The following is a 24,869-nucleotide window of genomic DNA, read 5'->3' as shown; positions in this document are numbered from 1 at the left end:
CTTTCATCTCCTCTCTTTCTGTTTGCCTCTCTCTTCCCAGACTTCTCATCTCTTACCCTCTTTTCTCTTTTTCGCTCCCTTTCTCTGTACTCCTCTCTCGCTCCCCGCTCGCCATTCCTAGGCGCCGCCTCCACCCCTCGCGGGCTCGGCAGGAGAGAGGGCAGGAGAGAGCGAGGGCGCTGGGGCGGGGCTGGGGGGGGTTGGGGGGGGGCAGCGAGGCCAGGCCCCACCCGAAGGCCAGGTCCCACCCGAAGGCCAGGTCCCACTCCGGGCGGGCGCCTGGGCATCCCACCGCGACGCGCGGCCTCCACCTGCCGCGGCGCGGGGGGCGGGCCGAGGGCGGGGCGGGGCGGCGCCGGGGCGGAGGCGGGAGCCCCAGTGGACGCCCGGCCGCGGCTGCCGCAGTTGTGGGGCGGCGTGGGGCGGTGTGGGGCGGCGGAGCGGTGGAAGCTTTGGGAAGACCCGCGGGACTCGGGACCAGGGGCCGCCTGGGACACCTGGGTCTGGGGCGCGAGCGAGTTTCCTTGCGCTCGCGGGCAGCGCGCCAGGGGCTCCCCCATGGCGGGGACTCCGGGCCGCGATCCTAGGGGGCCCCCCGGGATTGGTTACCTTCTTGGCATCCTGCTCGCCGGATTGCTCTCCTCCGGGGCCGTCGCCTTCAATCTGGACGTGATGGGCGCGCTGCGCAAGGAGGGCGAGCCGGGGAGCCTCTTCGGCTTCTCGGTGGCCCTGCACCGGCAGTTACAGCCCCGACCCCAGAGCTGGTGAGTCACCGCGCCGAGCCCCAGACCCTGCGCCTGCTTCATCGCTCGGTCTTCGAACTCCGCCAAGACTCGACTGTCCACAGATATCCTGCACCCGGGCCTGGAGCCGCGCCTCAGCGGTCTCGGGTCTGCAGGGTTACCCTCAGCCCGAGACGCACGCAGGCTCTTGCTCTGGGGATGCTCTGGGGATGCGCTGCAGAGCAAGGTTCTGGTCTTGGCAGGGAGCATCTCCGTTTGCCCCCCACCCCTTTGCACCCTAGCCCCAGTCCTAAGGTGTGGCTCCCCTCCTTCTTCAGAGGCCCGAATCCCCTGAGGGAGGGGACTGAGCATTTTGTCTCTTGGCACAGGGAAAGAGGGAGAGGACAGAGAGGCTAAAGGTGCCGTGGGAGGGGTGGAGGGTAGACTCCAGAAGTAACTTCCTGCCAGGGCATTGCCATAGGATGGAATGAGGGCAGCAGGACACTGCGAGGCCAGGGGAGACCTGCCCCTTCTGTGGCAAGACCCTGGGAAAGCTGGGAGAGGACCCGCAGGGGCAGAAAACAGAGCCCCCAAAGTTGTAGCAGCAGCAGTAGCAGGAGAGAGAGAGAGAGAGAGAGAGAGAGAGAGAGAGAGAGAGAGAGAGAGAGAGATATCCAGGAAGGATGCTGGCCAGGCTGTTGCCCTTCCTCCTCCCCAGGAAATTTCCAGCTCCAGGAACCCCAGCAGTGGGGGAAGGCAGGGAGGAGTGAGGGGCAGAGGACGGTGATTCTGGTTACTTTCTAATCAGTTCGGGACCCACGGAAGAAGGACACTTGTGTATGAGGCCTGTGACTGTCATGCTCCCTGTACTGTTCGCTCCAGCTACACGTATGGTTTTAAAAAGAGAGATGGGGAGGGGAGGAGAGCTTCCCACCCCCTCCTGCCAGGGGCTTTCTCGTCTAGGCCAGCCTAAGCCACACTAAGTGTCCATTACTGGGATCAATGCCCTCCACAGGGACTGTCTTCTCCCCCCAGCCATTGGCCTGGGGGCAGAGGGTAGGGGCCAGAGCTCATTTCGCTTTTCCTGTGCTGGGAGGAGGGGCTAGCTCTGATCTTTCTTCTTCCATTATCCCTGTCATCAGGGAGCAGGGTCAGTGCCCCCCCCCCCCCCCCCAAAGTTTGGGAGAGATAGAAAGCAACTGATTTCACCTCTTCTTCGGCCTTCTGTCTGCTTCCTCCCTCATCTGTCTTCCTCCCTCCTTCTCCCATCTGCCAGAGTTCCAGAACTGGAGGCCTTTTTAGGACATGCTGAACTCTCCGAGCTATTTCCAGACAAATTCTAGGTTATTTTTAATAGCTTGGTTTCTTGTCATTCCCCCCTCATCTCTAAAGGTGGCCCCTGACTCTGTCTCCCAGAGTCTAGCGGAGGGCATTCCCATAGGGGCCTGACTGCCTAACCGGGATTTTGCTCCAGCAGGGGGCGCTCTGCTGCCTGCTGGCACAGGAGAGACCAAGTACCTTGCTCATCCCTAGCTTTTGAGTTCCAGGTCTGCTTTCCCAGCACGCAAAAAGCTTAGAACAGCGCAGAACTGTTCTAATATAGTAATTCCTGTATTGGGATCCTCGGAGTTAGAGAACAGCTTTAGCACCTTACAGCAAGCCCAGATCCAAAGGCTTGGCCAGCCTTCAGGCCCAGCACCCTCTGCAGCGGGCCACCCAGACTGAGAGCCAGAGAGGGCTGGGCTCGGGTGAGAGCCTGGAGCGTGTGGAGAACCAAGAGGTGCAGTGGTCGTGGGCTTCTCGTTGACCTCTGCTAAGCTCGGGTCTCAGGGAGTCCCACTGCCCCAGCTGCCAACATGCCTTTGCTTTGCTCTCTGCAGTGGCTGCAGCTGTGGCTACTGTTCTGCCCAGAGGCCTGGGGTGTCCGGGGATCGTGGGAGGAAGCCAGGAAGGAGTGTGCGGCTGGGGCAGAGGTGGAGGGCCCAGAGGCTGTGTGTGGGAACTCTTGTTCCAGGGAGGATGGGCTGGTCTGCTCGCCAAGGGTGGGGCTGGGTGGATTCATGGGCTCAGCTCCTCTTCTCCCAGTAGGCCCCCTCCCCTCCTGCCTCCTCTCTCTTCTTGACCTCCAGAGGAGATGTGAACACTGAACACCGACCGTTAGCTTCTCCCGGTGCTTAGCTGTGCGCTGGCCATCTGAGGTCCCGGCTGTCTCTCAGAGGTGGCTCCCGCTGTGTGGGAGATGGGTCAGGATTCCTGCAGACTTGTCTGAAGGTTGGCCATGCCACTCAGCTTCTTTTTTTTTTGCTCAGGGGTCCTCTTCCCTCCCTTGCCCCCTCTTCCCTTTCTGGAGGGGTCCCTGTTCGGGAGCGGGCCTGTCACTGAGCGTGGTGGGAAAGGCGTGGCATTGGAGCTGGGCCCACGTGCACCTGAGCTCCAGCGCACCGCTTACCGTCTCCGAGCGAGTGTCCTCCTCTGAAGACCGGGAAAGGTGCCTCAGGTGGGGCTGTGGTGGAGACTAAATGACATAGTGCATGTGACTCGCCCAGCCCCGGCACCTAGGTGGAGAGCGATAAATGTTAGTTCCTCACGTCCCTGGCATTCAGCCTACAGCCTGGCCCAGAGTAGGTGCTGAATAAATATGATTCCCTTGTCTCACCAGGGCCTGACGCAGGGCTTGGCGGAGAGACTTTCAATAAATAGTTGTTAACAAATGCCGAATGCATGCCATGCTCTCTTCCCTACTGCTACCCCCCCCCCCACACCCTTCTGCCTCTTGACACTGGCTCTGACACGGGATGACAGCTGGGCAGAGCCGAGGAGGAGTTGTGGGAAGGGCGATGGCTCTGTGCCCTCCCCTCCCCCCGCGCCATCAGAAATGGCACCGTGCCCCACAGATGCCTGCCTGCGGCTGCCCCACACAGCTCTGGGCCTCCCCCCGGGAAGGGGGATGGAGGGAAACAGCGTGGGAGAGAGGCCTCGAGGTTTGCCCTGCTGCCGCTTTCCAGTCTCTCCTTCTTCGAAAAGAGGATCCTTGTCCAGCTGGGTGACAGTCACCTCCTCCCACCCCCCATTTACTCCTGGCCTGGGGATTCAGCCCCAAGGGACCCAGGCAGCCTCCATTCCCAGCACAGTCCTCTCCCGGGGAAGAAGCCTTGGCTGTGATCGTGGAAAATTGTCCTGCCAAGAAAGTTGTAGCTGGGAAAGTGTCTGAGGGGGAGGTAGAAGACTGGGAGGGCGCGGAGGGAGTGGGGTGGGTGGGAGCGATGGGAAAGTCATAGCTGAGGGAGCAGAAGGAAGGATGGGAAAGGGGTTTCGGGAAGTGGGGGGGGGGGGAAACGGAGGGAAGATTGGAGACCAAATGAGAAATTTGCCCCTACCTTGCTGCCTGCGGCCGGAGTGACTGACAGAACCCTGGGCTGGCAGGGCTGCTGGGCTGGGGTCCTTGGCGGGTCCCTGAAGAAAGGGTGGGGGAAGCAGGCTTGGCCTCCAAAGCTGATCCCTGGGCCACCTCATGGTGCCAGTCTGGGCCTCTATTACGCTTGCTCCCGGCATTCTCGGCATTTCTGGGAAGGTTTCAACAGGGCTGGGGAGGAGGGCAGAGCTTGGGAAGGGGGCCAGGGAGTGGGCAGGAAAGGCCTGGTCAGGAACAGGTGCTGGAAACAGGCGGTTCTTTCAAACTAGCAGTGCTGGCCAGGCTGTTGGGTTGCTGTGTGTGTGTGTGTGTGTGTGTGTGTGTGTGTGTGTGTGTGTATCTACTGTGCATGTGGTTCTTCATCCAGATAGTATGTGCGTCTGTAACATGATGATTACATGGCCAAGTATGTTAACCTGCCCTGGTCAGGACTTGGGAAATTGCCTTTTGGCCTTTGTTCTTAGTCCTTCGATACTCTGCTTGGTACTGAGGGTTTGGGCCAGGGCAGCTCTGTGGAGGGGGAGCATTCTGGCTGCTAACTCCTGCCCCTGCCCCGTGGCACAGGCTGCTGGTGGGCGCTCCCCAGGCCCTGGCTCTGCCTGGGCAGCAGGCGAACCGCACTGGAGGCCTCTTCGCTTGCCCCTTGAGCCTGGAGGAGACGGACTGCTACAGAGTGGATATTGACCGGGGAGGTATGTGCGCTGTGGGAGTGGAGTGGGGGGTGCACACGAAGAGGGGAGGAGAGGACTTGGCCTCCTCTTCCCTCCCCTGATTCCCAGTGTCCTGCCTCCAGCTGATGTGCAGAAGGAGAGCAAGGAGAACCAGTGGTTGGGAGTTAGTGTTCGGAGCCAGGGTCCCGGGGGCAAGATTGTTGTGAGTACCACTTCTGTAACCTATGCCAGGGTGGGGTGTGTGTGTGTGCGTGTGTGTGTGTGCGCGCGTGCGTGTGCGTGCAAATGCATAGATGTGCTTATAGAACACAGCTTGGGCATTTGTATGATGGTCTAATTTCCAGGACCTCTAGGAGACACAAAAAAGTATAAGACATGGCCCTTGTCCTTATAAATTTAAACCATCTAAACATTTTATCCACTCATCCATTTGTCAAACTCTTACTGAGAACTTGCTAAGCACTAGGCATTGTGCTAGCTACTGAGAGAGGATATGTAAAGACAGGGAAAAGCTCGGTCCATGCCTCAAATAGCTATGCATCTATGGAGAGTCTCACCCCCTCCTTCTCTGTCTCTCTCTGTATCATTACTTACATGCACAAATACACAATGATTATTTTGTTCAAAGACTTTTAAAAATTGATTTTTAGAGAGAGTGGAAGGGAGAGGGAGAGAGAAAAACATCAATGTGAGAGCAAAACATCAATTAGCTGCCTTCTGCACACCCCCTATTGGGTGGGGATCGAGCCTGCAACCTGGGCATGTGCCCTGACAGGGAATCCAACCAGCAACCTTTTGGCACATGGGATGCTCCAGGGCCACAATTATTAAGTCAGTATGGGGCAGAGTATGGTTAATGTTAAGTGAGTGAATAGTCCCTAGATGATCAGAGCCTGAAGAAGTGGTGAGAAAGGACTCCTGCAGATGGGGCGATCTGAGCCAGGCTTTCAAGAATCACTGATACTTGGAGAGTGGAGCGGGGAGGAGGACGAGGTGATGTCCCAAAGGGCCAGGGACAGGATCAAGCTTGGCATGTTGGGTGTAATCATGAAGTCACGAGGCCTGTGTTCTGGCTTAGTCATGCCCGTGGGTGCCCAGGGCAGGGGAGTGGGTGCCGATGGGAGAGTGGGTTATGATAACACTGGGCTGGTGGTGCTCAAGTGGTGCCCGCACAGGGGTCTGTGAGTGTGTGTGTGTGGTACGTGCACATGAGCCAGCGTCTGCCAAGTCATTGCAGCCATGTGGGCAGCGTGGCTGGAGCAGGCCCCGGGCCCACCCAGGGGAACGGCCCCTCCCTCCTTCCTCCTGCAGACCTGTGCACACAGATATGAGGCCAGGCAGCGAGTGGACCAGATCCTGGAGACGAGGGACGTGATCGGCCGCTGCTTTGTGCTAAGCCAGGACCTGGCCGTCCGTGATGAGCTGGATGGTGGCGAGTGGAAGTTCTGTGAGGGGCGCCCCCAGGGCCATGATCAGTTTGGGTTCTGCCAGCAGGGAGCGGCCGCTGCCTTCTCCCCTGACAGCCACTACCTCCTCTTTGGGGCCCCAGGAACCTATAACTGGAAGGGTGAGTCACTCCTCCAGGAGGGGAGAAGGGAACCAAACCGTCCTCTTAGCTCAGAGAGGGGATTGGGGGCAGCACGGGGCCACGCACGCCCACATGTTCACTGCCACGTAGCCCCGGGCACTGCCACGCCTCCCACCCCTGTCCTGCCAGCACACACATGAATGGAGGTATCTCCTCTCCTTTGCATGGCCGAGTGTTCCTCAACACGCTGGCATGAGCCCCACACGCACGGCTGGCCCTCCTTACCGCCACACCAGCCCACACCTCATCACTCCCACTCCCGTCTCCGCACGCTGCCGCTGGCTGAGCTGACACTCGGTGAGTGTGTGCCAAGTGTGTGGGACCCAGAAGCTTGGGGTTGGGGGGCCGGTGGTGCTGGAAAGGAGAGGAGGGGCTTCCTTGTGTGGCTGTCTAACTAGCGTCTGGCCTAAAGGGGGCTCCTGCCCGGCACTAACAGGTCTGTCCTTGCAGGCACCGCCAGGGTGGAGCTCTGTGCGCAGGGCTCAGCGGACCTGGCCCACCTGGACGACGGGCCCTACGAGGCGGGGGGCGAGAAGGAGCAGGACCCCCGCCTCATCCCGGTCCCTGCCAACAGCTACTTGGGTAGGGACCCCTCCTGGCCCAGAGCCTCTCTAACCCTCTGCTCCTCTCTCTTGTCCCCCCCTCTCCACGCTCCCACCCTCCCGTCTCTGTCTCCGTCTCTATCTCTGTCTTTGTGTCTCTGTTCTTACCCCTTTGGCCTCTTTGTCTCTCTTATGCTCTCTCCGCCGTTTCCTCTTCTCCTTCTTGCCTTGTGTCTGGCTCTGTTTCTCCCCTCCGTGGCCCGTCTTCTGGATGTCCCTTCCCCGGTGTCTCTCCCCGCCCCACCCCCCCGACCCCCACAGGGTTGCTCTTTGTGACCAACATTGATAGCTCAGACCCCGACCAGCTGGTGTATAAAACTTTGGACCCCGCTGACCGGCTCCCAGGACCAGCCGGAGACTTGGCCCTGAATAGCTACTTAGGTTTGTAAGCGCCCACCCACGTCCTCCTGGGCCCTGGGGGCTTGGCCTGGCTTCCCCTCGGCTCCTGCTCCCCCACCCCCCGCCGCCCCCCAACACACACCCAGGGAAATACATGTTGGGCCCAAATTTCAGAGACAAGCTGGGCCCAGTGTCCAGGCCCAAGAGGAAGAGGCCCCAAAGGGGACAACCTAAGGGGCTGTGAACAGGGGTCTCCATCGAGGAAGAACCTACAAGGCAGGGGTGGGGGGGGGGGGAGAAGCACCTACGAGGTGGGTGAAACCATGAGGGAAGGAAGGAGGCTGGACCGCCAGGGGGACTTTTCTCAGGGGTGGATGGTGGACAAAAGCCTGCATAGGGGTTTGTGGGTGTGGGTGCGCGCGCGCAGAAAAGTCTAGCCGTGTTGGTAAGTCCCTCTCTTTGTCTCATCTGCATCCCGCCGCAGAGGAGGAGGAAAGGAGGCCTGGGAGCTATTTGGGTGGATCAAGCTCTTCCCCACTTCCCTTGTCTCCCCCCTCCATGTGAAGACTCACTCCCTGCCAGGATGGTGGGACTGGGGGCGCAGGAGGTGCACTGGATAGGATGGGGCCCCTGGGTGTGCAGAGGGCAGACAAGTTCTCTGGGAATCGGAGGGGCGGGGCCTGCCCCGGCTCCTGCCGGTGGGTTTGCTCCTGCCCAGTGTCTGGCTTCTCAGCCGTTGCCTTTCTCTCTCCTCCCCAGTCCCCGAGGCTGATCTCATTGCACTTCCTGTGCCAAACTCCAGTCTCTGGGTGGGTGGGGGGCTGTGAGGCCCTCTGGAGGGGGCGGAGGAGTCCAGCTGGGGCGGTGATAACTGGGAGAGTGCCTCCGTCTTCGGCTCCAGACCTGTGAGGAGAGGAGGTGGGGGGCTGTGACAGCCCTGGCTCTTGAGCTCACCGGGAGGCCACACCTGCCCAGGTTTCTCCATCGATTCGGGGAAGAGTCTGGTGCGTGCAGAGGAACTGAGCTTTGTGGCAGGGGCCCCCCGTGCAAACCACAAGGGGGCTGTGCTCATTCTGCGCAAAGACAGTGCCAGTCGCCTGGTGCCCGAGGTGATGCTGTCAGGGGAGCGCCTGACCTCTGGCTTTGGCTACTCGCTGGCTGTGGCTGATCTCAACAACGACGGGTGAGTGGGCGGACGGGGGTGGGGCCGGGGGGAGCTGGGTCCAGAAGGTCTGAGGGACCTCTGGCATCTCCTCCTGACTTCCCTGGCTGGGCAGGACCCCACACTGACTGTCGTTCTTTCTCCATAGTTGGGCAGACCTGATAGTGGGTGCCCCCTACTTCTTTGAGCGCCAAGAAGAGCTGGGGGGTGCTGTGTATGTGTACATGAACCAGGGGGGTCACTGGGCCGAGATCTCCCCGCTTCGGCTTTGTGGCTCCCCCGACTCCATGTTTGGGATCAGCCTGGCTGTCCTCGGGGACCTCAACCAAGACGGCTTCCCAGGTGTGACAGGAACTGGAAGGGCTCAGGAGAGGGAGGGGCAGGGGCAGGGAGGTGCCTCAGAGGTCAAGGGGAGGGCTTCCCTTTCTATTTTGTTGTTGTTGTTGACACTATTACGGATGTTGCCATTCCCCCCCAAGGGGAGGTCTTTTGAGGGCTCAGGGAGAGAAGCCACATGGGCTCACACCTGAACTTTGCCATTTACCAGCTTTATGACCTTGGGCGAGTTACCTAAGCTAGTGATATTTCTGAGCTAGTGATATTTGCAGAGAGTAGCTGAGAGGTTTAAAAATGAGGTGTGAGGGCCGGCTGGCGTGGCGTAGTGGTTGAGCCTTGATCTATAAGCCAGGAGGTCACAGCTCGATTCCGGGTCGGGGCACATGCCTGGGTTGAGGGCTCGATCCCCAGTGCGGGGTGTGCAGGAGGCAGCCGATCAATGATTCTCTCTCATCATTGATGTTTCTGTCTCCTCCTCTCTCTTCCTCTCTGAAATCAATAGAAATATATTTAAAAAATGAGCTGTGAGGTGTGTAAGGTGCCTGGGACTCAGTGGCTTCCCAATGAAATCGAACACATATGATATGGAACTGAGTGACGGAGGGACAGTGGGGGCCTGGACCCCGTCACCCCTGCCCCCACAGTCTGACTGCCTTTTCTGCTCGCACAGATATCGCAGTGGGTGCTCCCTTTGATGGGGATGGGAAAGTCTTTATCTACCACGGGAGCAGCCTGGGGGTTGTCCTCAAACCTTCCCAGGTGAGGGGCTTGTGGGATGAGGGAGTGGGTGTGGGTGCAATAAGGGGCATAGCAATGGAGGGCAGGGGAGGAGGCGAGGCGGCGCGGTGGCTGACAGTCAGGACCTGCAGGTGCTGGAGGGCGAGGCCGTGAGCCTGAAGAGCTTCGGCTACTCTCTGTCGGGCGGCCTGGACGTGGATGGGAACCATTACCCTGACCTGCTGGTGGGCTCCCTGGCCGACACTGCTGTGCTCTTCAGGTGAGCGCCTGTCTTCTCCCTTCCTGAGGCCATAAGCCCCACTCACCCCAAATCTGATGCTGAAGAGCCCCCTCCCACTTCCCAGCCTAATGTTCTCATGTTCTTTGTGCCCTCAACCCCCCATTCCCCAGGGCCAGACCGGTCCTCCACGTCTCCCATGAGGTCTTCATTGCTCCACAAGCCATCGACCTAGAACAACCCAACTGTGCTGGCGGCCACTTGGTCTGGTGAGGCGGGATCCACGGGGAGGGAGGCTGGCTGGGGATCCTCCAGGGCCTCCAGGCCCCTCTCCCTTCTCCATTTCTCTGCCTAGTTTGGCCCTGGGGGCTGAGGCTGGGTCAGGAGTGGGCAGGGTGGGGGTGGGGCCTTGGCCCATCAGCCTTGCCTGGCTCAAGAGCTACCCTTTGCCCCCCACAGTGTGGACATAAGAGTCTGTTTCAGCTACATTGCAAACCCCAGCAGCTACAGCCCTGTTGTGGGTGAGTGAGGTCCCCTTCCCACCTCCCACCCCTTGGGGTTTCAGGTCGGGTCACTCCAAGGTGGAGAGATGGGCCCCTGGGAACAGGGTCAGATGGAAGCAGTTCCCTAGCTCACTGTCTCCTCTCCTCTCCCCGCTTGCCAAAGCCCTGAATTATGTGCTAGACGGGGACACAGACCGAAGGCTCCGGGGCCAGGTTCCCCGTGTGACCTTCCTGAGCCGTGGCCCAGATGACCTTAAGCACCAGGCCTCAGGCACCGTGTGGCTGAAACACCAGCATGACCGAGTCTGCGGAGACACCATGTTTCAGTTACAGGTGGACACTGACCCCTTGGCCACTGAGGGTCATGGTCATGGCATGAACTCTTTTCCTGGATTCCTCTTAGCTTCTTCCCTAACACACGCACACCTCACCTGAGATCTGGACTTTTGGGAAGCCTCCCTAAGGGCTGCCCTCCTCCTCCTCCTCCCTATTGCCTTCTTCTGTCTCCTGCCAAGTTCGGTACTCCGGGGAGATGGAGATGGCAGGGTCCATTGTCACATCTGGTCCTCAAAGCCTAAATCCTGGGTCTCTTCCCTTTTCCATCCAAGTCAGTCTCCCTTCTTGCTCAGTTCTCCACTTTTCTCCTTCATCTCCCCAAACTTCTTTCCAAGTTTCAGAATTTGGCCTAGGTCTGGGTGGGGCTTTGGCCAAGGCTATGGCCTGGGGATTGTCCTTGTATTCATTTCATCTTTCCCCTTTCCAGGAGAATGTCAAAGACAAGCTTCGGGCCATCGTGGTGACCCTGTCCTATAGTCTGCAGACCCCTCGGCTTCGGCGACAGGTTCCTGGCCAGGGGCTGCCCCCCGTGGCCCCCATCCTCAATGCCCACCAGCCCAGCACCCATCGAGCAGAGGTGAGCATGGGCTCTGGTTTAGCCCAGAAAAAGTTGCTGGGAGGAGCAATGATCATAGCCCCTCATCAGTGACACTCGCTCCTAGCTTGCAAAGTTCCTTCACATGTTCCCCAGCAGTTCCTCATGTCTCTAGGTGCTGTAGCAACGAGACCCCAGAGTGGAAAATGGCCCAAAGGGTCATGAGTTCCTAGTCAGAGGGAACAGCGCTCTTTGATTCTATGGGTCACTCAGGGGCCCAGGCTGATGTGGGTCTGCCATTTTCAAATGTGACTTCCAAGGCCCTTAGGTCGTCTCCATCCTGGTCAGCTGGGAGGCGGAGCACAAAGCTCGTCGCCTGGTTCTCATGGACAGTCTGGAAGTGGCCTCTTCACTTTCTCTTCACCTTCCCAATCTGGGACTCAGTTACATGCAAGGGAGACTGGGCAAATATGGTCTTGCTGTGGACCAGCCTGCTAGTCTCTACTGCAGCATCATAACACTCCCATCATTGTACTGACGAGGACACAGCTCAGCGTGGCTAGCTGACCAGCTCAGTGCCACACAGCTAGCAAGCAGCAGATCTGGGAGCTGAACCCAGGTTGTGTAATCCTGTGATACTCAACCCCACCATATGCCTTGGTGACACATTTGCACCCTTTCTTGTCCCCTAGGAGTGACCCTCTCCTCAAAGCTCTTCCCAGCCCTGGCCAATGTGCCCAGTTGGCTGGAGCGTCATCTCGTACACAAAAAGGTGGCGGGTTCAATTCCTGGTCAGGGCATATACCCAGGTTGCGGGTTTGGTGCCTGGTTGGGGCACCTGCGGGAGGCAACCTCTCTGTCTCTCTCTCTCTCTCTCTCTTTCTGTCATCTTCCTCTCTCTAAAATCAATAAAACAAAAGAAAACAAAACAAAAAAAGAAAAAATCTCTCCCCAGATCCACTTCCTGAAGCAAGGCTGTGGTGAAGATAAGATCTGTCAGAGCAATCTGCAGCTGGTCCACGCCCGCTTCTGTGCCCGGGTCAGCGACACGGAGTTCCAGCCTCTGCCCATGTGAGGGGGGCAAGGGGGCAGGTGGGGTGGGCAGGCAAGAGTTCAAGGAACGGAAGGAAGCCCCTTTGGGAGGACCAGGCAGAGGGAGGGGCTGAGCCTGCAGCGGGAGGCCGAAGGCTGGGGGAGACCTGCTGATGATTTTACATATATCTCACTGTTGAGTCTTCACAACCCTGTGAGGTAGGAATTATTATTAGTCCCACTTCATAGATGGAGAACAGAGGCCTAGAGAGGTTAAGAGGTTACTTGCCCAAGGCGAGTCAGTGGTGGAGCTGGGATCAGAACGGAGGTCCCCTCATTCCCATCCTGGATCTCTGGTACATGGGGAGGACCTGAGGCTTGGACTGGTGGGAGCAGAGGCTCAGGGAGTGGAGGCCAGGGGCATTCACTAGGAGAGGGAGGCAGGAGTGGGCGAGGCAGGGGGAGATTTTCTGATCTTAGAGTGAGTGGGATCTGACCCTCTAGGGATGTGGATGGGACAACAGCCCTGTTTGCCCTGAGTGGGCAGCCATTCATCGGCCTGGAGCTGAAGGTCACCAATTTGCCCTCGGACCCAGCACATCCCCAGGCTGATGGGGACGATGCCCATGAAGCCCAGCTGCTGGTCAGCCTCCCTGCCTCTCTGCACTACTCAGGAGTGCGGGCCTTGGATCCTGCGGTGAGGACCCGGGCAGGGGGCATGGTCTTGGGGGTCTGCATTAACCCAAACTGACTTCTCCTCTCCCCATTCTAGGAGAAGCCCCTGTGCCTGTCCAATGAGAATGCCTCCCATGTTGAGTGTGAGCTGGGGAACCCCATGAAGAGAGGTGCCCAGGTTGGCACATCTGCCCTTATCCCTATCTGAATGACCTCTAACCCCTAACCCCTCCTCAAGTTCCTGGTTTCCCTTGATTCTAATCCCACTCCACCATTGGCCTAGATCACCTTCTACCTCATCCTCAGCACCTCAGGAATCACCATTGAGACCACAGAGCTGGAGGTGGAGCTGCTCTTGGCCACGTAAGCCTGCTGGGCCCGGGGTGGGTGAGGTTGGGGGCAGTGGAATTGATGTCTACCTAGAAGGGGCTCACCCCTTGAGGTGGTGCCTGTGCCCACTCCTGCCTTTGCCCACACTCCAGGATCAGTGAGCAGGAGCTGCACCCAGTCTCTGCCCGGGCCAATGTCTTCATTGAGCTGCCACTGTCCATTACGGGGTAAGCCCTGCCCCAGTGGCACCTGCGCTGGAGGGGCAGGTGTTGCCGCTCCCAAGCCCAGGCCTGGGCTCTGCCTCCTGACCTTCGTTAGGCCTCAGGCCTCCTCAGTCCCCATTTGACCCCTCTTCTCTAGGGTGGCCATCCCCCAGCAGCTCTTCTTCTCCGGCGTGGTGCGGGGTGAAAGTGCCATGCGGTCTGAGCGGGATGTGGGCAGCAAGGTCAAGTATGAGGTCACGGTAAGTGTCCTGGTATGTGGGTCCCTCCTGGTCTCCCTCCCTTCTTGGCACAGAGCAGTGTCTGAGACAGGTCCCAAGGGTTGGGTCTTCTACTGTATGGCGAGTTCGAGGTCCCCCCCTGCTCCTGGACCTCAGCGGTGGGAAGGCGCTTCCTGGTCATCTCTGACTGGGGCGGCCATGAGAGCCCTGGGAAGCTTCTCTGTCTGGGGCCTCAGCTGGGGGAGGAGAACGTGGGGGGAGGGCTGATGTCTCTCCTCAGAACTCTGCTCTGGCTTGGCTGGGGCTTCCCACCCGTCCCAGGGACCGCTCCAGGTTTTCCTGGGTTCGGGGTTGGCATAGAGTGGTGCCTAGTGGGGTCTGGGATCCTGAATCTTTGTTGAAACTGTGCTTCCCGAGGCCTCCCCTCGACCCTGTCCCCTCCATCTCCGTGATTTAGGGCCGCTCAGAGACCAAGCTCCCTCCCTTCACATTCTCTGTGCCACAGGTCTCCAACCAGGGCCAGTCACTCAACACCCTTGGCTCTGCCTTTCTCAACATCATGTGGCCCCACGAGATTGCCAACGGGAAGTGGCTGCTGTACCCCATGCGGGTGGAGCTGGAGGGCGGGCAGGGCCCTGGGCAGAAGGGACTCTGTTCCCCCAGGCCCAACATCCTCCACCTGGTGAGGCAGGGTGGGCGGGGCTGTGAGGCAGGGTGGGCGGGGCTGTGAGGCAGGGTGGGCGGGGCTCTGAGGCAGGGTGGAGGGGGTCAGACTTTGGGAAGTGTGTCAGGGGGCTGGGCATGTGTGGGTGGGTGGGGGCCAAGAGGAAGGCAGCGGGGAGGAGATGCCGTCTCAGGATTGCCGTATTTGGGGGGACACTCACTGGGCCCCTCTCCCCACATCCAGGATGTGGACAGCAGGGACAGGAGGCGTCGGGAGCTGGAGCAGCCAGAGCAGGGGGAGCAGCAGGTGCCTCGTGAGCAGCAGGAGCCTAGCACGTCCTGGTGGCCAGTGTCCCCTGCTGAGAAGAAGAAAAACATCACCCTGGTGAGGGCAGGGCAAACGTGTGCAGGCAGAATGGGTGTGTGTGTGTGGGGTGTGACAGAGGATGCTGGGGGCATGGAGCTTCATTCAGTGAGGTGGGTGTCCAGGGAGGCTGGCCTGCTGAGAGGTGTGATGGACAGTCCCGCACACCTGCCAAGTGCTTACCTGAGAGCGGGGCAGTTGGCTGTGCATTCGGTGCTCCTCACATTTATACCAAAGATAACACGTTATTTATTTATTTATTTATTTATTTCTTTTCTTTTCTTTTTCTTTTTTCTTTTTTTTCTTTTTCTTTTCTTTTCTTTTTTAAAATTTATTGATTAAGGTATCACATATTTGTCCTCATCCCCCCATTCCCATCCCACACCCCTCCCCATGCATGCCCCCAACACGTTATTTTTAAAAAAATATATTTTTATTGATTTCAGAGAAGGAAGAGGGAGAGATAGAAACATCAATGATGAGAGAGAATCATTGATTGGCTGCCTCCTGCACACCCCTCATTGGGGGTCGAACCCCCAACCCTGGCATGTGCCCTGACTGAAATCAAACCGTGACCTCCTGGTTCACAGGTCGATGCTCAACCACTGAGCCACGCCAGCTGGGCCCAAAGATAACATTTCATAGGGATGGGATAGTTTTAGCTCCCTTTGAAATCTGTTTGTCGTTCTTTTGAATTCTTTTAGGACAAAAAAAGTCAATTTGTGTAAGAAAACCTGTTTGATTTTTACAATGTCAAAAGCATTTTAAGTTTTAAGAAGTTCTAATAATTAAAACGATAGTGTGTTATGTGTGATTCATTCTGTCTATCCCTTTTGAGCAGTTTTGCCCCCCTCTTCCTGCTTGTTTTACAAAGTTTTGTTCTTTAAGTGGATTTATGGAGCAAATTGGCACGTTCTCTAGGCTCATCCCTTGAGAATGGCGCTGCAGTGAGAGTGTGGGGGGGACACGGTTAAGCGGGTATTTGACCAGTTGCCAGGAGGGGAAGCCAGGTATGGAGGCAAGGAGTGGGAGACTGTGCAGGGGAATGCCAGCAGCTGGGCCAGCTCTGTCATCTGCCTGGGAGGGAGCTCCACAGACACCCCGGGCCTCCCGGCCCTCCGCTCCCCGCTCCCCCGCTCCCCCGCTCCCCCCCTCCCGCGCTCCCCCATTCCCCCGCTCCCCCGCTCCCCCAGAGCAGGCCTGAGGCAAAGGAAGGTGCTGGGGGTCAGGCGACTTGTGTAACTGCTGTTTCCCTGTTGTACGGGTAGCTTTACCCTCTCCATGTGGCTAATTTCCTCTGCAAAGACTCCTCTTTTATTCAGAACTTTGAAATTAATTCTTTTTTTTTCATTAATTTTTACTGAATTTATTGGGGTGACATTGGCTAGTAAAATTATAGACGTTTCAAGTGTACAATTCTATAACACATCATCTGTATATTGCATTCACCATCCAAAGACAAGTCGCCTTTCATCACCATGAACCCCCCCACTTAACCCTCTTCTGCCTCCCCATGAAATTAATTCTTTAACTTAAAATTAAGGCCTTGTTTTTGACTGAGGGTTCTTGATTTACTCAAAAGTAGCAAAATAAAAGACGATTGACAGCATTAAAACACTCTCAAGCCATTCTTCTGTCTCTGAAGTGTGTTGAATATAGGTTTTTAGGCAAGTAGACCTTTAGGTGAAGGTAGGCCAAATGGGTATAGGTCAGGCCTGGAAGGAGCGGGGCCTGAGTCCCCCCAGCCTCCTCTCCTGTCAGTGAGTTTGGGCTCAGTGTGGGAGCACGGCTTTGCCCAGTATGGACTGGGTTCCAATATGAGCTTCACCACTTATCAGTTTTGGTAGCTCTGGGACCTAAGGTAGGTCACCTGGACGCTTTGAGCCTCAATGTCCTAATTGGAAAAATGGGGATGATGATAATATGCGTCTTGCAGGATAGTTGTAAAGCTTAAAGGAGACAAGTACCTGGCAGGTAGTAGGTGCTCAATTAATGGGACCAACATTAGGTCACATCACCATCAACTGCGGAAGCTCATCTGCCTGCTGCTGTCAAGGAAGAGCCCTCCGCCCTGCTCCCCATGCATTTCAAAGCCAAATAGCCCAGATTTGGGGTAGGGTTAGTCTGGGAAGACTTCCTGGAGGAGGGGAGTTTGAGGCCTGGTCATGAAAATAGAGATATGGGTGAGGAGCAAGGAGAAAAGGGCTCCAAGATGTGGGGGCTCGTGGAGGGATGGATGAAGGCTCCGGGCAGACTCTGTCTGTGTGGCTGCCCTTGTGAGGATACTGGGCCCTGGGCAGGCTCAGCAGCTCAAAGCCCTGTCCGTCTTGTCCCCAGGACTGCGCCCGGGGCACCGCCAATTGCGTGTTGTTCAGTTGCCCACTCTACAGCTTCGACCGCGCGGCTGTGCTGCACGTCTGGGGCCGCCTCTGGAACAGCACCTTCCTGGAGGTGAGGGTGTGACTGGGGCTTGGACCGGGTGTCCCCTTCCCCGGCAGCCCCTCCAGGACCCTCTTCGCTTCCACCTCGTCCCTTTCCAAAGGCACCACACTCTTTTTAAAAAAATTTAAATACATTTTTATTGATTTCAGAGAGGAAGGAAGAGGGAGAGAGAGATAAAAACATCAATGAGAGAGAATCATTGATTGGCTGCCTCCTCACGCCTCCCACTGGGGATGGAGCCCACAACCCCGGCATATGTCCTGACAGGAATCGAACTGTGACCTCCTGGTTCATAGGTCAACACTCAATCACTGAGCCACACTAGTCGGGCAGCACACTCTTTTTAAAAAAAATCTTTTAATGATTTTAGAGAAGAAGGGAGAGGGAAAGGGAGAGAGAAACATCAATGATGAGAGAGAATCATTGACCAGCTGTCTCCTGCACATCCCCCACTGGGGATGAAGCCTGCAACCTGGGCATGTGCCCTGACTGGGAATTGAACTGTGACTTCCTGGTTCATAGGTTGATGCTCAACCACTGAGCCACACCAGCTGGGCTGCAGCGCACTCGTAAACCTAGACAGGCAGAAACACCCTCTGTGTTTGGCACCATTCTACAATTTCAGGAGCTGGGGGTGGGGGTGAGGGGACGGGGCCTTGAGGAGGCGGGTCTGCCTCCCTGCTCCCTTAGGAGTACTCAGCTGTGAAGTCCCTGGAAGTGATTGTCCGAGCCAACATCACCGTGAAGTCTTCCATCAAGAACTTGGTGCTCAGAGATGCCTCCACAGTGGTGAGCTGCGGGGCTGCAGGTGGGGGGTGGGGGAGCTCTTCTCTCCTGCCGCCCCAGCTCTTGCTCCATGAACCCCTTGCTCCCCAGATCCCCGTGATGGTGTACTTGGACCCCGTGGCCGTGGTGGCAGAGGGAGTCCCCTGGTGGGTCATCCTCCTGGCTGTCCTGGCGGGGCTGCTGGTGCTGGCGCTGCTGGTGCTGCTCCTGTGGAAGGTGCGGCTGGGGGCGGGTGGGGCCGGGGGGGGGGGGGGCTGGGCTTCCCTGGCGTGGAGGTGGCCTTTCAAGCGTGGTTCTCACCCACCCGCTCTCATTTACTCAGCAAATCTGCGCTGAGCACCTACCCTGCATGGGCCAGGGACTCTGTCAGGTCCTGGTCGCTTCAGAGACCAGTCAGATGCAGATCTTGTCCTCAGGGATTTGACAGTCTAGTGAGGGAGGGGATCCTTGTCGTCAAGGATGGGCAGGACGTCAGGAAAGTGCAGTGGGAGTTCTGAGGAGGGATGGCTTGCGGGCAGGAGGCCCAGGAGCCAGGCCTTAGGAGAAGGTGGGGTGGTAGGGTCTGGATGTGGGAGGTGGGGGTGGGGACGTCAGGGAGGCGGGGAAGTGTGGTCTGGCTTCATTAGAGCGTGGCAGGGTCAGGCTGGGGAGGAAACTGGCCCTGAGGGCCCACCGCCTGGGGAACTATCCCAGGAAACTGCCTCTAGGACTGACCTTGGAGCCTCCACATACCAGGTTCCCCGTGGACATTCTTGTAGACACAGAGTAGAGACAGAATCAAATTTGTGCCTGGGGCTCCGCATAAAAGCACACTCAGTACAGGCCATACCCTAACCCACATGCCACCTCGAGACTAGACGGAGCCATAGACCGGTGGGAACCTGGTCGCGCTTGGGGGAGATGGCTGCCTTCATGAAATGGGCGCCAGGATCCGGGCTCCCTGTTCCCGCAGAAGGGGGACAGAGCAGAGACAGCCCCATCCTTCCTCAGTCTTCCTGTCTCCCCCTCATTTGCTCCCCTCCTCCCTTGACATCCCAGTGTGGCTTCTTCCGACGCAGCAGCCAGAGCTCATCTTTTCCTACTAACTATCACCGGGCCCGTCTGGCCGTGCAGCCCTCGGCTGTGGAAGTTGGGGGTCCAGGGACTGTGGGGTAATTTTTGTGTGCATGTGTGTGTGTGTCTCTGTGTGTGTGTCCAAATGTGTGTGTGTGTGTGTGTGTGTGTGTGTGTGAGTGTGAGTGTTAGTAGCGTGCCCAGCATTCAGGAACAGTCAGGGTGAAGAAATGAGATTGCATGAGGGTGGGGAGAGTCCCAGGAACTGGGGTGGGAGATAATTTAAGGATGAGCTTATAAGAGTGAGTACACACAGCCTGGGGCATGCACAGGGGCGGGGTGGGGTCTTGCGGTGTGAGCATGTGGAGTGCAGAGCGGTGCCAAGCCTGCCTTTTCTTGGGCGTGAAGTGCAGAGACAAACATGCGGGAGGTACCGTGCAGTCTGAGCATGTCGCCGTCTCTGGCAGTCCGGAGTGTGAGTGTAGCATGTTCAGGATTTAGGGAAGGGCGGGGTCACCCGGCTCAGGGATGGAAGGCCCTGTCCTAAGGGGGATGCTGCCAGTGAATACACAGGTTGTATATGTCTGTGGCTTGAGAGGAGTCATTTCGGCGTATGCAGGGCTCTAGGATGCCATGCTCTTCCTCAGATTTCGTTTGTGTTCTGGGCAGTGGGTCTCCTAAAAAGCGTGTGCTGGGGGGAACCTTTGGGGTCAGCCGTCCTGATGTTCCACCTTCAACCCCTCCCTCAGGCACCAAGGGAGATGTCCTTGGTCTTGCTCCTTGGCCCCTCCTGGTCTTTCTCTTGCTGTAAATGAGGACCTGGGGACTCAGCACTGACGGTGGCACCGGGGGTGGGGTGGGGTGGGGTGGTGCTACCCCATCTCCTTCCTGCTGCACTTGGTTCTTTCTGTCCCAGGGGTGGTGGAGCCAGGAGCTGGGCTGTGCTGGGCATCTGCCCCAGGGACCTCAGCCCTGCAGCCTCCTCACGTCTGGCCTGGTGTTCTCACAGATGGGATTCTTCAAGCGGGCGCGGTACCGGCACCCCGAGGCCACCGTGCCCCAGTACCACGCGGTAAAGATCCCGCGAGAAGACCGACAGCAGTTCAAGGAGGAAAAGACGGGCACCATTCTGAGGAGCAACTGGGGCAGCCCCCGGCGGGAGAGCCCCGATGCACACCCCATCCTGGCTGCTGATGGGCACCCTGAGCTGGGCTCCGATGGGCACCCTGTGCCAGGCACTGCATAGCCTCCTGGGTCCCAGCGTGGCCCACGTGTCCCCTCCATCCCTTCCCCAGAGATGGCGCCTCAGGAAGAAGAGGGCAGAGTGGGCTGCTGGTGTCCCAGCAGGATTTTCAGCATCTGTTTCCTCAGAGGCATAGACCTCCCCCCCAAACTTCCCCTTAGAACACTGTGAGATGAGGGGGGAAATCAGGAATAGGGTCGTGGGGTAGGGTGAGAAGGGCGGCGATGTCCTGACGCAAGGTGGGGCTAATCTCTCCCTCTCCATTCACCTAGTAAAACAGGACCCCAAGGACCTGTCTCCCCAAAAGTGCCTTAGCCCAGAAGGTTGGGGAGGAGGTGGCGTTGCTGACTCAGGGGCTCTTCCCTCCCTCGTTTCCCCTCTCCTCTGACCTTAGTTTGCTGCATCAATCTAGTGGGTTTTGTTTATTTATTAAAAAAATATTTGGAACAAACCTCTGGCCTCTTTGCTGAGTTCTGCTCCCTCACCCTCAAGGTCTTCAGGAGAGGCCTGACTCTCTTTGACCCCCACAGCTCAGGACAAAGGTGGCAGTGGGGGGAGGGTGGGGGCCTGGCAGCGATGCATGTATCCTGAATTTCGTGACCAGATCCTGGAGGGGCATGGATGTGGTCTCAGAAGGAAGGAAGGGGGCATGTGACCTTGGGAACAACTTTATTTGTAAGTAGAGGCCCAGTGGGGTCTCTTGGCCTGGCCTGTGGGATCGGGCCAAAACTGGCTCTCCGACATCCTCTGAGGGGTCCCAGATTGCCAGAGGGCACAGGCAAGGCTGAGGGACCCCACCTGTGCATGATTGGGGTTGGGGAGGGACACGGGAGGTTGGCCAGCTGGGGAGGGACCGCGGGAGGGCTCCAGGGCATGTGCGGCCCATCTCACTCAGTCCTGATCAGCTGGTCCCCAGCAGCAAGCTAACCTACCAGTTGGAGCGTCTGCCCCCTGGTTGTCAGTGCATGTCATAGCGAGTGGTTGAGCAGCCTTAGCATATAATTAGCATATTACGCTTTGATTGGTTGAACGGACGACCAGACACTTAGCATATTAGGCTTTTATTATAAAGGATAGACAAAAACTGGAAACAACCTATATGCCTATCATTTGGTTTGTTTGATGGCTGAATAGGTAATCTGTGGTACATTCATACAATGGACTATCACTCAGCAATAAAAGGAACTATTTTAAAAAATTTATTGTTGAAAATATTATAGATGCCCCCCTTTTTCACCCCCATTGATGCCCTATACCCCGTATGCATCTCCTCTCCAGGCCTACCTCATATTGCCTGTGTCCATGGGTTATGCATATCTACATATAAATTGTTTGGTTAATCTCTTCCCACCTCCCCCTTACATCTGAGATTTATCACTCTGTTCCATGCTGCCATGTATCTGGATTTATTAGTATTTTGTTCATCAGTTTATTTTGTTCATTAGATTCCACACATGAGTGAGATCATGTGATACTTTTCTTTCTTATTTTGCTTAGTATAATACTCTCCAGGTTTCTCCATGCTGTCTCCAAGGATAAGAGATCCCTCTTTTTTTTTTTACAGCTGCATAGTATTCCATTGTGTAAATGCACCGCAGCTTTTTTATCCACTCATCTGCTGATGGGCACTTGGGGGCTGTTCCCAGATCTTAGCTATTGTAAATACTGCTACTATGAACAGAGGGCTGCATATATTCTTTGTGATTGGTGTTTCTGGCTTCTTAGATTATATTCCTCATGGGATCACTGGGTCAAATGGCAGTTCCATTTTTAGTTTTTTGAGGAAACTCCATACTGTCTTCCACAGTGGCTGCACCAGTCTGCATTCCCACCAGCAGTGCGTGAGGGTTCCCTTTTCTCCACATCCTTACCAGCACATGTTGCTTGTTGATTTGTTGATGGTAGCCATTCTGACAGGTGTTGTTAAATTTGTATCACTCTGCATCATTAGTGACTTTGAGCATTTTTTCATGTGTCTCTCGGCCATCTGTATGTCCTCTTTGGAGAAGTGTCTATTTAGGTCCTTTGCCCAATTTTTTTAAAACCCCAACTTGAGGATATTTTCCCATTGATTTTTAGAGAGAGTGGAAGGAAGGGAGGAGGGGGGGAAGAGAGAGAGAAACAGTGATGTGAGAGAGACACATCGATTGGTTGCCTCCCACACATGCCCTGACCCAGGCTGGGGATGAAGCCTGCAACCGATGTACGTGCCTCTGACTGGGAATTGAACCCATGACCCTTCAGTCTGTGGGCCGACACTCTAACCACTGAGCGAACTGGCCAGGGCTGTAGGATTCCATTTATATAAAATTATACAAAATGCAAATGACAGAAAGCAGACCAGTGGTTACCTGAGGATGGGGATGGAAGAGGGAAGAATGGGTCACAAAGTGGCATAAGGAACTTTCATAGTTGATAGACATGTTCATTATCTTGATTGGGGTGATGTATTCACAGGTGTATACATAGGTCAAAACTCATCTAGTTGTACACCATAAATATGCACTCATTCTTATACATTCTTATACCTCAATAAAACGGTAAGTAAGGCCCTGGCCGGTTTGGCTCAGTGAATAGAGCGTCGGCCTGCGGACTGAAGGGTCCCGGGTTCGATTCTGGTCAGGGGCATGTACCTCGGTTGCGGGCACATCCCCAGTAGGGGGTGTGGGGGTGTGCAGGAAGCAACTGATGGATGTTTCTAACTCTCTTTCCCTCTCCCTTTCTCTCTGTAAAAAATCAATAAAATATATTAAAAAAACAAACAAACAAAAAAAACTGTAAGTACGTAGGGAATTAGGTTACAACCCATTGAATAAAATAGAAAATCTGTGAGTCAATAATTATCTGAATGAATAAATGAATAAAAGGGAAGAGACATAAAACCAAATATTGCTGGTGGAAGTGTAAATTGATATAGCCACTCTGGAACTCTTTGACACTGTCTGCTATACCCAACAAAACAAGGTATAGAATAATGTGTACAATGTACTTCCATTTCTGTCAAGAAAGGGGAATGTGTATGCTTATATACGAATATGCATCTAATTGTGTGGTGTGTGTGTTATCTGTTCATTCACTATCTGCTCATTCACAGACACTCCCCATCTCCAGGGGGATTCACAAGAGATCGGTGATGTGAAATTTAGTGCTTCCAGAGAGGGGGTCTTTTTTTTTTTTTGAGGGGAAAAATGCCAAAATTTATTTTTCAACAGTCAGCATCAGCAGGTAAAACTACAAGGTTTTCTCCGTAGATCGAACCTTCACAAGGCATAACAGTGAGAAAGCCTCTGGCCTGTCCTATGTAACAATATCCACTTCACAGTGTAAACAGGTTCTAGTATTGTGTTCATTTGCAATTGCAGAAGGAAAGGCAGCCGAAACCGGTTTGGCTCAGTGGATAGAGCAGTTGGCCTGCGGACTGAAGGGTCTCAGGTTCGATTCCGGTCAAGGGCATGTACCGTGGTTGCGGGCTCATCCCCAGTAGGGGGTGTGCAAGAGGCAGCTGATCGATGTTTCTCTCTCATCGATGTTTCAAACTCTCTCTTCCTCTCTGTAAAAAATCAACAAAATATATAAAAAAAAAATAAAAGAAGGAAAGGCACAACTTGGCAAAAAAAAAAAATATTTTTTTAAAATCCTGAAGTCAGGTGCAATAACTCAGAGACCAGCTTTTGATATGTTTTGATGTACATTTCTGCATCGAGGGGAAAGACCCTTCAGAGTGCCAATGTATTCCCTGCTTCCAGATGCCGCCTTCCTGAACACCAGGACAGGTGGGCACCTGAGCAGGGGACCTCAGGTGACTTAATTTAGCTCACCAGTGCCTACTCTAGCGAAGAAATTAGTCTTTCATTCTGAAGAAACCCGTGCAAGGGCATGTTTCTGATAAGAGGTTCACACACTAATTTTTACAAAAACTTTGATGTGACTTATGCCAAGTAATTGTGAAGATTCTTTTCCCCTGGGAGTATTGCATGAAGGCTACGAAGTTGGAACAGGTGAGTCCTGGGTATGAAAGCTTTAATTTATCTACCTCATTTATTTTTGTAGCTTTAGTCTCTCTTTTCCTATTTTATGACCGCTGAAAGTGTTCCCAGTCCCTGTCTTAAACCTAAGAGTTGATGTATTGGTGGGAGCGGCTGGACCTTCAAGATGTTTTGTGATTTTTAAAAATCCTTTTCTTGCATATATAATAAGCAAATGCTGAAGCTTTGCTCTGATGGTTTAACGAGGAAGAAGAAGGAAAGACCTTGGTTTCTGGGTGAAGGGGTCTTTCCCCTCCATGCGGAAATGTGCATCAAAACGTACAACTTAATAAAAGGAAGATAAATGATCCAATAAAAAAATGGGCAACAGACCTAAATAGAATCTTTTCAAAAGAAGACAGAAGGAAGGCCAAGAGACACATGAAAACATGCTCAACGTCACTAATTATCCGAGAGATGCAAATCAAAACAACAATGCGGTACCATCTCACACCTGTCAGAATGGCTATCATCAACAAATCAACAAACGACAAGTGTTGGCGAGGATGCGGAGAAAAAGGAACCCTCGTGCACTGCTGGTGGGATTGCAGACTGGTGCAGCCACTGTGGAGAACAGTATGGAGTTTCCTCAAAAAACTGAAAATGGAACTCCCATTTGACCCAGTAATCCCACTCCTGGGAATATATCCGAA

General features: G+C 55.5%; 1 protein-coding gene across 4 annotated transcripts; it reads left to right on the top strand.

The window, feature by feature from the left end:
* Window positions 1-407: 407 nt before the first annotated feature.
* ITGA7 (integrin subunit alpha 7) lies at window positions 408-20,646 on the top strand. Of its 4 annotated transcripts, XM_079775354.1 has the most exons (26): window positions 544-764; window positions 4,699-4,826; window positions 4,928-5,007; window positions 6,117-6,372; window positions 6,844-6,975; window positions 7,257-7,376; window positions 8,310-8,517; window positions 8,645-8,838; window positions 9,503-9,591; window positions 9,702-9,829; window positions 9,961-10,056; window positions 10,247-10,308; window positions 10,454-10,623; window positions 11,054-11,203; window positions 12,117-12,232; window positions 12,698-12,890; window positions 12,966-13,046; window positions 13,152-13,231; window positions 13,351-13,425; window positions 13,559-13,661; window positions 14,146-14,322; window positions 14,548-14,688; window positions 17,005-17,118; window positions 17,800-17,898; window positions 17,986-18,111; window positions 19,958-20,646. In XM_079775354.1, exons 1-26 carry the CDS (start codon window positions 559-561, stop codon window positions 20,192-20,194), a joined length of 3,561 nt encoding a protein of 1,186 aa, XP_079631480.1. In that variant the 5' UTR covers window positions 544-558; the 3' UTR covers window positions 20,195-20,646. The 4 variants fall into 4 exon arrangements, with proteins under 4 accessions (XP_079631479.1, XP_079631478.1, XP_079631480.1 ...); XM_079775353.1 differs by lacking the exon at window positions 6,844-6,975 and having other exon boundaries at window positions 408-764; window positions 19,958-20,645; XM_079775352.1 differs by lacking the exon at window positions 7,257-7,376 and having other exon boundaries at window positions 408-764; window positions 19,958-20,645.
* The last annotated feature ends 4,223 nt before the right edge of the window (window positions 20,647-24,869 follow it).

Source organism: Cnephaeus nilssonii, assembly GCF_951640355.1.
Source record: "Cnephaeus nilssonii genome assembly, chromosome: 6".
Lineage (NCBI taxonomy): Eukaryota > Metazoa > Chordata > Mammalia > Chiroptera > Vespertilionidae > Cnephaeus > Cnephaeus nilssonii.
This window is presented reverse-complemented; position numbering and strand designations above follow the sequence as displayed.

Coding starts and splice junctions, on each gene's coding strand:
- ITGA7 (XM_079775354.1), top strand. CDS start 559: ATGGCGGGGACTCCGGGCCGCGATCCTAGGGGGCCCCCCGGGATTGGT. Junction 8,839..9,502: donor CAACCAAGACGGCTTCCCAG/GTGTGACAGGAA, acceptor CTGCTCGCACAG/ATATCGCAGTGGGTGCTCCC. Junction 17,899..17,985: donor TCAGAGATGCCTCCACAGTG/GTGAGCTGCGGG, acceptor CTTGCTCCCCAG/ATCCCCGTGATGGTGTACTT.